We start from the raw sequence: 12609 nt of genomic DNA, 5'->3' as shown, positions 1-12609 counted from the left end.
GACGAAGGGAAAGGTGGGCAGGAAGCAGACCAGGGTGGGATGGTGGTGTACCGGTGGATTCTTCTTCCTTTTTGTGCAAGGAAGGCACGAAGGGTAGGATACTCCGATACTGTACGGTATCGATGCAGGTGACTGCGAATGGCAAGTTGCTTGTGTTTCTGCTCGCGTTGTCGAGTAGGTAAAGTTAGGTAGGGTTCAACGAGTACCTCGACTTCTTGGGTGGTAGAATAGAGAAGAGAAGACTTGGCCGAAGCAGAACAAGAAAGTTGGAGGTCACCGCGGTCCAAGATCAAAGCATCTGAGTGAGGTGCGGACGGTATGAAATTTTTGGGGGGGTGTGTGTGGATGCGAAAATGAAAATCAGTGAGGTGGGTGACTTGGAAGGTGTGGGAGGTGGACGTGGGAGGGTGACCCGTTTGGCTTCTTTCCTTTTTTGCACTCAATCCACTTTGGGGCTAAGGTAATAAATATCAGAGGATTTGCCGGATTCTTGCCTGTGTGTCCCGTTTCGAGGACTGATTCTCGGTGATGGAATTTTGGTCGAGTCAGAGTCAGCCGTGCCGTCAAAGAATAGGTAAGCGGCAGATTGATGACGAAGACGAACAAGAGGGCAGGGCTCAATGGACAGAGAAGAAGTGAGAGGTGGCAGGCAAAAGGCAGGAAATTCCGAAAGAGAAGGAAACTTTACTAGGCACACCTACACGCAGAAGGAAGAATAAATTACGCAGACAGCCCAGGACCGCGCAAAAGAAGGAGAGAGACGGGAAGAGACCGCGCGACGAGACGACAACAGCTGCGCAGCAAGCCAGGAAGGTACAAGCACCCATGTTCCGTCCTGATTTCCAAGGGCAGTTGAGAAAATTTTGAGGAAGCGCCTGCCAATGCCTGCGTCTGCCTGGGCACGCCTGCCTCGGAGACCCGACGTTCGATGTACACAGGGCGAGCACTGTATGGTCAGATCTACGGTGTATGCCCGTAGTAAACGCAGAGACGAGGCCCTTGAGGAATACCTGAGGTACGCGATTCAAGAGACGGTGGTGTGTGCTGGGAAACAAGACAACACGGGAGGGAATGGGAGAAAAAGGTGAGGTAATGCGAACTTGGGTGCTTGGTTCGGTCGACGTCCATTGTGCAGGCGAGTGTCAAAAATCGAACTAGCTACACCTAGTAATCCATTCACATCTGTTCGCCTGAGGAAGGCGGTACGGAACAAGATACCTGGCCGAGGGAACCTGTCAGTATTTGCACAGGGTTCACGCCTACCGTTACTCTGGTCTGCAACAGGGCGGTGACGCGAACCCTTTTTTCATTTTCCTTTCGACCTGAGGTGCACCCGGTATCGCAGCTACCGTGGAATAAGGTACCTCCTCAACCACCGTCTTTCCGCTGCTCATGTCTGGAACGGGTAGGTATCTACGCAGGAGGTAAGCCTGCGTGCGGTATCACCTTAGTTTGGCGCTTCACAACCTAACGAGAGGGAGATGACTGGGAGAGAGGAAGTAGAGATTGACGGGAGAGAGAAACAGGCATAGCATTGTCAAGGCCTGCATTAGATCGACCGGGCTATGCACTGCTATACTATTATGCTCGACGCTGCCATGTTCCCCTTGACTATAAACGGTCGGATGCACATCATCTTTTTTTCTGTGCGCTCTATTCTGGTTACCTTACCTCACCGTATCTACATCGTGACTGAGTAGTGCATACCTAGGTTAGCGAGTAATGATCGAATGGTTTAGTTGGTATCGAGTCACTTGTCTCACCGTCTGCTTTTACCGTAATATGAGTCTAATTCCCCGAGCAATGCTACATGCCTCGCGGTAGGTTCGTTATTAAACGCTGATCCAATCCTCCAGGGAAACCCTCCCCTCGATGGTATCTCATGACTTCAGCCTTCATAGCTCCAAAAAGGAAAAAAGGAAGAACAAAAAAGTCGCAAAAACAAGGACGGGACATTTAAACTTTCTCATCATTACCATCCAGATGACAGCCTTTTGCACGATTTCAGGGAGGTGAAGGCGACAGCAAACAGGCCGGTACCTTGGTGGTTGGTACATGCAGAGTTCCGTACGTTTCTTCAAGACGGTTCTCCTGCGGCGGTATCATGCCATGCCAACCATGCCGTGCTAAGCCAAGGTAGTAGCGTCTGTCTGTCCGCCTTCCTTGCTTAAGATGCCCTGCCCTGGCGCTTGCCATGTCTTTCTATTGCCAGTTTGCCGTGAGCATGGGCGGAAAGAACTCCGCATCCGCACACCTTCCTGAAAATGAAACCGCATTTGAGCAAAAGGCCTGGCACGCTGGCTCACTGCACCTGCACCACTGTGTTGTGTCGTGTCGCATTGGATTGGATTGTATCGTAAGAGCCTGAGGCGATTCCAGCGAGGGAAGGCACAGTACGGATATTCTTCGTGTTTTCGTACTCATCGTCCGTACTTCGTACTCGATGCTAATCTGTGCCTGCCGAGCATTTGTGGCTCCTTCCTTGTCAACGGGGAACATGAATTTGCTCAAGTCTTGTCCCGGTTTTATTTCCCTTCTTCGAATTCTTCCAATACTTCCATGACCCCCCTTTTTTTTTCCCCCAATTCCTTTGGTCCCCGTCCTGGTTGTCGTTCCTCGTGCGTCTTTGCCCCGAACCAGCAAGAAAGCATCCACCACCCTTCCCAGCCCCCGGGTTCGGTATGAGTACGTCTCGAGTTGGTAGGTACTCTGTGTACGGAGTAGAACATTTGCCCTAAGGTAGCCAGACAGCCGAGTGACCCTACCACCACCATTCCCGCCATGTATCCGACCCAACTAAGATGGCTAGAGATCCATCTTTACACAGTAACTCCCCCCCTCCCTCGGGGCCTAACAGTGAACAACGTCCACCATCGCACCTCAGAAGTTACCTTGCTTCCTACCTTAGGGTCCACACGCCCCGAACTATCCCACCTGGCACTACCGCTGTGCCGCTGTGGTTCCCACGCTGACACGTTGCTGGCGGTGTCATTCAGTGGCTTCTTCCCCCCAAAAAGAGACATGCCCTGTGCAGACTGCAGCATGCACTCCCGCGAATGTGGTCCTAGTCTCCCACGACCATGCTCCTCTCGATTACCGTCAGCTGGAGTAAGTGGCCTGTAAGGTAGGTATGGCCCACGGGTACGATGGATGGTGAGGTTCCTTCCCCAAACCCAAGGAACATACTAAGTACAGGTAAAGTATCCGCCAGAACGAGCAGCCGCCCGCCCGCCATCTCGACCCCTCCTCGTCCCGTCTCGTTACCTTACGCTGTCACCCCCCAAAAAATGACCCCTCCCCTCCCCAACTCCCGTTTCTTCATCATGAGGATACCGTACGTGCGTGGGTGGATTCCGGGTTGGATTCCACCTGCAGGCCAGCACGCGCCAGCAGATGTGATGAACCCTTATTCTTGTCTTAATGCTGCCAATTGCACTTCAACATATCATACTATATCGTGTCGCTCTCTCATCACCACCACAGCCAACGCACAGCTACTCGAAACAGCGTTGTCATCCTCTCGGGGTTCTGCTAGCTTTCCGTATCTCGGCCTTCCTTGGATGCCGCCCGGCTGTTTTCTTGTTACAATGCACTTGACACACCCACGACACACGATACACGCGGTTGAATCGCTCCAATTCGTCTTCTGGCGGCCTTTCCTACACCCAAAAGCCGCCGGGAAAACACTAATCATTACGTCAACCCCTGCTAATCCTATCATCAGCGCGAGCTTCGTCGCTCATTCACATTGCTGACAACCTGGACTATCCATGTCGCACCGCCTAGGTGGCCACACAATCATCAAAATTATCTTGGACGACACCCACACGAGCTCTCATCACCGACATTGACCATCCAGACAGATTACAAACCATGCTGCTACTCTGTACAGTACGCACGGAAAACCCGCCGCATCCAACGGTTCATGGCTATGGGTGTCCTTCCAATTGGACAAGGTAAACCTCTCTGACCATGCTCGCGCAAAATTGATGAGACGATTGCCAACCCTGCAAGCGTCACGACCGCCGCACGCGAATCGACGTGGTATCGTTACTCTGCACTGCTGCAGTCTGGCCACGGCACGCTCAATGTATGGGTACCTGAAAAGGGCAGGGCAGGGTAGGGCACCTTGCTGCCCACTGCCTTGCTCGCCGCCTCGAGATCCGAGGTACCCGCCAGCTGCATCTTACGAGGATCTGCCCCTGCTCTGTGGATGCACCAACCATGCAGATGCTCGCTGGGCGTGGGATACTGGGCGGCATTCAGACCTATCTTCTCATTCGGGAACTCCTCTTGGCAGCACCTGCTGTCTGTCTGCTGCAGAACAAAAACACGCGTCAGGGATGTGGCTGCATACGCGGTACATTAAAACCGCGCACAAGTCAACCTTGATATTATCCTCCTAGCCGTACGGATATACAGGCGATGGTCGGCTCGTTCTGACATCCCGAGTGTGCAGCAGCAACAGCCTGCACGCGAAAGAAATAAGAAACCCTTGGAGTGGTCAGGGAAACATGTCCGGTGGCCGGAGTGCGGACGAGCTCCGAGCGGCCTACTCGACATATGGGTCGACTCAATCTTGACAGTCCAATGCGGCCGGCATCACGCCGATTGCACAAGTACGGATACATCACGACGATGTACGAATAGCGGAAAGCGGAGTCCTCGGGGCCGAGTACCGACGAAGACACTATGAACCTCCACGCCAAGCGTTATCAACGAATCTCCTGGCCTCCAAGAGCATGCAGGGTCACGCTGCTACGAACACGAATCGTTTGGCACCGTCGAGAAATAGATGGGCGATGGCTTCTGATGGGCTAGACAGGAGCTTACACTACTCTGAATGATTCGCTACGGCAGTTCACAGCAGGCGTAACCGCCGCACCCTCCCAGTCATCACACTTCCTTCACTTTGGCAGTATGACGTATGTCAAAATTCTTTGGCATGTTCTGTTGAGGGCAATGTTCGGACACCTGGACCGAAGCGTCCCAATCACACTCTATATTCGTACTGTGCAACACGGAGGGCAGCCAGCAACAGGATCAACCGCGGTGAGCTGCCCAGCTGTCCCTGCCACTCCGTCTGTTTTGTGCACTTACTGATCGCAACAAGCATGAATCAATTTGGTATAGCCACTCGGGCTTCGCGAGTTTACCGTCACCTATCGTCCAAAACTACTGTTTCGAGCCATCATGCCATCCAGCCTTGGAATTTCACGATAGTCCAGCAGCGGCAGTATCAATCATCTTGGGAGCAAGGCAACCCCTTGTTCGTCGAGCTGAGCACCCGAGTCCAGAAATTCTATAGAACATACAGAAACCCAGTGGTTCGACGGCTTTGAACTAAGGAGGCTGGGCAAACCTTGCTACCACGCTACTTGTCCTGGGTTTTCCGGTCCTGTCCCAGGGGGAAGGGGCCAGCGTACGATAATGAAAGATTAGGACAACCGCCGGGAAAGCTCTTGATGATCAGAAGACACAATATCAAGGTCTGCTGTCCATTTCCCTTGGCGCGCTCATGGCGAGGAGCCAAGGTATAACTACGGTTCCATGTCTTTCTTGGCATAACGATACGGAAAGGTCAGAAGCAATATCGCGCACAATCACCCGTTCTATGTACAGTATCGCAGAATAAATCCCCCACCGGTCCAGCGGACGAGCAATTGCCGTCAGCACATGGCTATGTATTCGTGCCTCTTTTTGCCGCCTCTCCAGACATACTGTGTGCGAGGAACACAAGGCTACTGTTACCTCATGACGGATGTTGGGGGATGTTGTGCAGGATCCACGAGTCAAGCGAAACGGCTCCAAAACATACATTTCCGTGCAAGCAAATCGGACTTTGGCCGAGTCACCGCTTCGCTGTCAGCAACAGTCGCCTATGTCCGATCGACCGTCTATTATGGCGCCCGCCTGTCAAACGCCGGCTAGTTTTCGTGGCACCAGCGCCGAGGTTGAGAAGAATGAGTCGAAATGCACAGGCACCGCTACTAAAACGATTGTCTAAAACATGTCTACTGTTGTCGGTTCAATCATCAGTAGTTGCAGCATGGACGTTTCTTTTGGATGCCCCAAAGAAGAGCCAGAAGAGTCTCACGCCCCATCTCTACCCGCGCCCGCCATCCAATGGGCATCTTTCGCATCACTTTCACAACGGGACGGGGCCATCTCAGATGATGGAGAACGGGGCACAGAGGTCGATCTCACTGGACCCATCTCAGCCATGACCACAGACTCCTTTTGTTGCGGGCTGCGGATATCAGAAAGTGACAGCTCGATTGACGTCGTGATATGGCATGCGAAGAGCCCAAAAAGAATGTTCAACTTTGGCAACCCAGTCCAGCATTCCGCGACGTGACTCGACACGACACATGTCGCATACAGCGGAAATGCTTTTTTCCCCTGAGAGTACTCCGTATCGACGTTGGTATCCGTTTGGGAGCGGTACTTTTTGCTGGCTCGAGAGCAAGCTCGTTCACTTGTACTGTGCAATTCAACCGTAGTATCCGTACATACACCCACTACGCAAGCTTCCCCAGCCACTCCGACTACATCAGTTTACAGGGATACACGAAGTCCAGAAAAATTGCAGGACCCGAGAACAATCCTGATTCCTCAAACTGCCTTCCCCTTCCGACTCTCTTCTGCCTTGGGATACGAGAGTGTGTTGATCAGACACCACATCACGCGGTCGTCAATTCGAAGTTCGAATCACAAATGACACGACGCTGGCTGGGGGCCGTAGTCGGAGACGCTGCTCTTCACCGTGCATCTTCAGCACCATCTACAGTGCACGGTTGGGGGGAGCTGCCAGCAATAGTCGCCTGAGAAAGTTGGAGGCTTTGCTGAGCTGGTGGCCAACTTGGGTAACGAGGTTGCAGCGCAAGAAGTAGCGACTTAGGTACCAGCCAGTACGCAGACTATACCCGGCTCTTCGGCATAGCTCATTCACATTCAGCTACCTGGCAGCAACCCCTCCTCACACCCCAGGCTAGGTGGCGTCGCTGGCCGCATTTCTCTGAACGCGAGGGACGCCGTGGTACGCATTGGACAGCTCGAGAATCGTGGGACGATGACGCTCGAGCACGGTGAAGTGAGGGTCCACGGCCCCATTCAACCCTTCTTACCGGTATTCCAAGTCCCCATTATTCTCTTCTAGAAGCACAGGATCCGGAAGCTTTGGCCATATCTCGAGATTCCATCATCAAGATGTACGACTTCGATAACTTGACATCAGACGGTGGCGCTGTAATTTTCCTCAATCCTGATGTGTTCCAAACTCTGTTGCAAGCCAATTCTTAGTGACGAATCACTCACGCCACGCTTGCATCATGAGCCCTGGGAGGGTGCAGAGATTTTTTTGTGTCCGAACTTCCCCCGATCGAGAGATATGCTTGCCATGGGATACTTCAGGACGTCGTGCTTTGGCCTGGTTCCGGCATCAAGGTTCAAAGGAGAGGAAAGCAGAGAACTCGCAAGAGGCTTGGCTTGTAGGCCGGGAGCGGAGAGATATCCGACAGTTACAAACGCCATGAAGCGGCTTCCGTCCGACGCTCCTACCGTGTCTACCGGTACCACTATGGAGTCACTGTTCCGCGTGCAAGCTGTGAGCATTCTGCCATCATCCATGTGCGAATCTCGCGTCCGCGATCGACCACCACCTCACACCTAGCTCCGAACAGCACCACTTCTCTCCCGCTGGCATATGGCGACCAAAGCTTATTGCCAGCCTACAATCGGCCGAGAGAGATGACAAATGTAACTGGTTACGGTCTAGCTCGATCAAATTGGGAACTCATGTCCGCTAATCTTGTGTGACGAAGCTACGATGCGACGAGTCCCACGCTGTATTCGCGGCCCCCAACAAGGCTGCAACGACTACTCTCTCAACGTGAGGGAAGGAAGAGACTAACAGCATCGATCAGGTCGTGGAAAAGTCGAGTGAAGGCGGGCTCTCTCCGAACTGCAACAAATATCCCAGCTGCGACGGCTTGGGTCATGTTACAGGTACATTGGGATGCGCAAATTGCGTACCATTAGGCGATAGGTGTTGCTACGCGCACAGCGAACGAGAACCGAAACCAGAGCATCTCCTTGCGGCAGATCCCTGAAAGACGACTCGGGGTTTGCTTCGTGAGGTAAACCGATGCTGAGTTGTGGCTGGCGATCTCGACAGGGGTTCGCGTCAGTGCCTCGGTCTGATGGAAGTCCCGCCCTTCGGATCAACTCATCATCGTTTATTCAGCTACCAGCGGTTTGTCGCGCCAGAGAGAGAAAGAGAGAGAGAGAGAGAGAGAGAGAGAGAGAGAAAAGCCCTGCTGGCCAAGTTCTTCCAGCAATGGCAAGTGTAGGCGCCGCAAGTTCAAGGTTGCTGGAATCGATCTCACTCTCGAAGGGAGTTGCGGTCTTCCTCCAGCTTGAGCGGTAATTAGCGCACGCTCGCGGCTGACAGCGTGTTTTTGGTCGTACGTTCAAAGAACCTATTCATGAATTCTCCGCCTCCTGCTATCCATTACTTCGGTTTGTGGATGGTATACTCCGTACAACGGTCGTCCAGCCTTCTTTGCGGGGCATGTGGTTCTAGCAACCTAGTCCCTTTGGTGTTCCTGGAGGAGGCTGTCTTGGAGTTGGAGATTCATCAGCAGCGGGATCTCAAGCATCTTCATCAGGGAGTCGGGACCCTCCATTCGAAGAACAAGCGCGTTCTCGGTGGATCTTTTGGCTGGTCTCCCGCGTGGCTTCAACAGAGTTGAGGCTGTTTTGCGGTTCCCCTGAAGACTCCACCGTCAACCACCACCTTGCGTCGAGATGGCAGCCGCAGGCCTAAGCTGAGAACCCTACTGCTGTGCGGCACAAGCTCGATGAGACTGATGTTCTCGCGCGGAGGTGTTATCTGATTTCATCTGCCCCAACGCCCTGGCCGGACTTCAGAACGACGGAAATCGCCGTCGCATACCATACCCTTATTGACCGCCATTCGCAGAGAGGCTGGCAGATTTCGAGACTACCTAAACAATCAAATGCACGCTGCGCAGGTCTTGCAAAATGACGAGCAGGGGTGGCTTTTTTCCCTTACCTGACGCGAGTCATGATGGATAACTACGTCAACAGATCGCGACGCTTCCGACCTTTTGTTCTGTACTACACTAGGCGCAGACGTTACGTTTCCTTTCTATCAACCCACTAATGGAGAGAATTCTAGCCATCCGTGAGTTGGCTTGTCACCGTCACCAAACTACCATACACTATCAAGCTCTGACTCGCTCGTATCCGAAGGACAGCTCGGAAGCCGTGAGCCCATGTCCATCCAGTTCCGCTCAGCGGAAGTACGTACTCACAAAAGTGCCGGCCGGGAATCCCAACTTTTTCGCTAGTCAGGCTTTGACACGAGCAGGTGTGTTTCCTGCTCCAAATACCCCTCACGAGGCCTTTGCGAGTTGGCGGTACGGCGACACCCTGGGATCGCTCCATCGAATCAGGGTCTTTGCCTGCTCGATTTGGCACAGTGCTTCTAGTGCAGCTGGATAGGATACCAGGCCGCTTGAGTCGACAAGTCGAAATATACCCGAGATTACAAGGATTAGGAAACCAGTCATCTTGCAGCGACAGCTGGACCAAGACGCTACGAACACAGCTGGCATGGAAGCATTTGTTCCCGTCGACCGCGCCCTAACGCAGCAGTGACAGCGTTGGTCAAATAGCAAACCTATCGTCTATTTCCGAGAAAGACGCCGTGGCCGCTGCCGCCGCCGCCGCTACTTGTTCAGCAGAGACAGACCTTCGGCTACATAGGCTCACGATCACTCAGTTGCTTTGGATAACATGGCGAACCATGACGAGGTCGCGTCAAATCTCCACCTCGAACAGCAGACCCACGATAGTCCACGTGGGAGCGGTATGCGAACCCATGCCCGACCGTCTATGAGAGGTTGAGGCAATTCCTTCTCGAAAATTCGTTACGTACGGTTACACAATAGTTATGCAAGCATCTGAAGGGACACACGTCGCTAGGTGGCCACACCACTCACTCGGCGCGGTTACTTCTAAGCTGAGGCCTGAAGCTGAGTAGGGCTGCCTTGTGCCACACCACTCCAAGACGCCCCTATCCGTACAGTGTACGGTATAAGCGAATCGGTTCGGGTTTGTGCCAGCAAGCAGAATGCAGTTATGCCCTGCACCGGGACAGACTTGTAAAAGCAGGGCTTCTGCCGGCTCCAAGTGGGGGGGCAGTCGGGGGGCCTGTTTTTCGAGTAACTGGCGCGAGAAGCGTCGGGAATGCAGCTCGTCTGATCTGTCGTTCGGGTCATTGTCTCCAGCTCCAGCCTTGCTTGTTTCATTTGTGGCTGCGATGGCTAAGAGATTGAGGGCAAATTCGCAAGCCCTATCTGTATTCCGTGTTGCAACTTTGGGGCACCGTGCAGAGGTGAACCAGCCTGCCGGCGAGGTGAGCCATGCGTCTCCCTATTTCGGCAGGCAAGGGGATCGTAACAATATCGACGATGGATGTTCCTGCAATATCAAATTATCATTTTGAATGGCAGGCAGCATCTCCGGTCCGTGGTTTGAAGGACGCCTCACGTCCGGGATGTGCAACTCGGAAGCCCTTCACGACTCAGTCAAGCCTAGGTATGACGACAGTCTTTGAGTTAAAGGACCGACTGATTCAACATGCTTCGATATGACATCTCGGCCGGGTGCCGATCATGGAGCTTTCGTCAAGTTCATCTCGCCAGCGTCGGCCAATCTCACGGCTTTGAAGGGACGACTCCTGACCAGCCTCAACCCCGGATCCCACGGCCGTGTATCACAATCTTTTTCAACGACGCGGTCCTCTTCCGGGTGGGTCCCCCGCGGGTTGCGGAGGGCTTGCGGACTTTTTTTTTCTAGCTGTGAGAGATTGGAAGCAGCGTTGCAGTACGGATATCTATCTCAAGATGCAATTGCGTCATTTGCCAACAGTTCACGACTCAAGTAAATTCGACAGAGGGTCTTGCAACTTGTCAAGTCCGATTGACGTCATGAGCAGTAATCGTGATCTTGGGTCTAGACTTTTATGCAGCCATCACAATCCTTATGAACGACTGAGAACTACAGAGACGATGCCAACGGTCGAGCGCACCCGTTCCGCGTTCCGCCTCTCGTTGTAGTTGACAATTGCGGTTCCGCTTGCGGCAACCATCAATGCGCAACTCCAAGAACAGCCATCCTTGACAGACCCGGAGGCGGCATTCTACCGGACTTTTAACCAGGAGATAGACTACGTCTATGAATTGGGAGATGAGCTCCGGTCGCAATGCCCGTATGCGAGATTGGCCGCCATATCTTGACATAGGTTTTAGTCGCTCTCAAACTTTCACGTGTCTATGAACTCTAGCATTCTTCAAACTATCGTCAAGAAACCCGGCCAACCTGCCTCGCGTTGTGCAAAGAACGAGAGTTACATGGAGATTGTTTAGGGGAACCCCAGTTCACTCTAGAGTACTCCGTATAGATACACATTGTGAACAATACGCAGCATTGCCATGGCATGACTGTTTCGGGAACTCCCCGGCCGACATACGTAGTACGCGCAATGGCCTGGCAACTAACCACGTAGAATGGCTTCTGGCGATCGGATTGGGGGAGGGAATGCAGCAGAGACAAGACTATGAATTGTTCTAGCCGAAACAGAACCCCTATTCTGTCGCATCAAGGAGCGCAAGACGAGTACGCGCACCGCCCTAGTAATGGTTAAGGGAGCAAGGGCAGCACGTCCGGCGGCTCTCCTCGAAACAGAACTTCTAATTCGGGATTCAAGGTGAGGGCAGACCGCTTTCGAACTACAGCGTATCACACCGTACACTCGTCGGTGATGGGTAATACTGTAAGGATGTCTTCTGATGCGTTTTGTTGCGCTCAGTGTTGCTGCTATCCGCTATTTCCGCCGCATGAGCGTTGCTAGCGCCTGCCACGACCAGTTTCGCCCCTTGCGACGAAAGCACAGTAGTATTCGTGATTTTTTTTTTTTTTTTACAACCGTGACAACGTGGATATGTCAAGCCAGACGCTAGAGCTTCGATCGAGCGTTTCCAATGTTCTAGAGGCGAGGCTATGTCGCGCTATATGCCTTCGAGACCCGCACATGCCGCGTACCGGGCACAAGCCGGATGAGAAAATCACACAAAAAAAAACAGCACCTGGCACTTGCATTGTGGACATCCGGGGGAGGAGACTGAAAGGGAGGAGGTCCATACGGATATCGGACGACGAGATGGTCTCTCGCGTCGACCACAGTTGCCGATTCCCCGACCTCATTCGAGGTTCCCCAGTTCAACGTGCGAGCCTGTAGTTCCTTCAGAGGGCCGCAGGCGGTTGTTGCCCCTTTGCTCTTTGACCGGGCCCCCGGTGTTCATAGGAATCGGTGGCACAGGTGGGTAGGTGAGAAGCGGTCGCCACTTGACAAGGTTATGTGGAAGATATGTGGAAGACTGGAGGCTCTCCGGCTTTCGTTGCAAATGGGCGCACTTTTTTCTGCTAGGCGCCTGGGCTGCTGGGATACTGAGATTCTGGAATGCCGCGTGCGAGGTATTATGTGGTTCTCCGGCACTCTGGCACTCTGTCTAGTGTACG

General features: G+C 53.2%; 2 protein-coding genes across 2 annotated transcripts; one reads left to right on the top strand and one right to left on the bottom strand.

Annotated features, from left to right (window-relative positions):
- Positions 1-617: 617 nt before the first annotated feature.
- On the bottom strand, positions 618-827 carry CLUP02_14937 (uncharacterized protein; the record flags this gene model as incomplete). The annotated part of the gene is made up of 1 exon (XM_049293863.1): positions 618-827. The coding sequence occupies one exon, from the start codon at positions 825-827 to the stop codon at positions 618-620; it is 210 nt and encodes a 69-aa protein (XP_049151009.1).
- Positions 828-3287: 2460 nt separating this feature from the next.
- CLUP02_14936 (uncharacterized protein) lies at positions 3288-9933 on the top strand (the record flags this gene model as incomplete). The annotated part of the gene is made up of 33 exons (XM_049293862.1): positions 3288-3414; positions 3484-3734; positions 3787-3921; positions 3995-4096; positions 4231-4336; positions 4407-4516; positions 4587-4773; positions 4826-4964; positions 5032-5052; positions 5114-5269; positions 5408-5489; positions 5581-5724; positions 5783-5967; positions 6043-6354; positions 6504-6789; positions 6821-6889; positions 6959-7093; positions 7168-7269; positions 7337-7629; positions 7673-7758; positions 7824-7891; positions 7926-8047; positions 8104-8133; positions 8177-8254; positions 8337-8367; positions 8433-8531; positions 8585-8785; positions 8858-9035; positions 9112-9208; positions 9254-9326; positions 9395-9651; positions 9688-9761; positions 9809-9933. 33 exons carry the CDS (start codon positions 3288-3290, stop codon positions 9931-9933), a joined length of 4461 nt encoding a protein of 1486 aa, XP_049151008.1.
- Between the last annotated feature and the right edge of the window lie 2676 nt (positions 9934-12609).

This window comes from Colletotrichum lupini, chromosome 8 (assembly GCF_023278565.1).
Source record: "Colletotrichum lupini chromosome 8, complete sequence".
NCBI classification, from domain to species: Eukaryota; Fungi; Ascomycota; class Sordariomycetes; order Glomerellales; family Glomerellaceae; genus Colletotrichum; species Colletotrichum lupini.
This window is presented reverse-complemented; position numbering and strand designations above follow the sequence as displayed.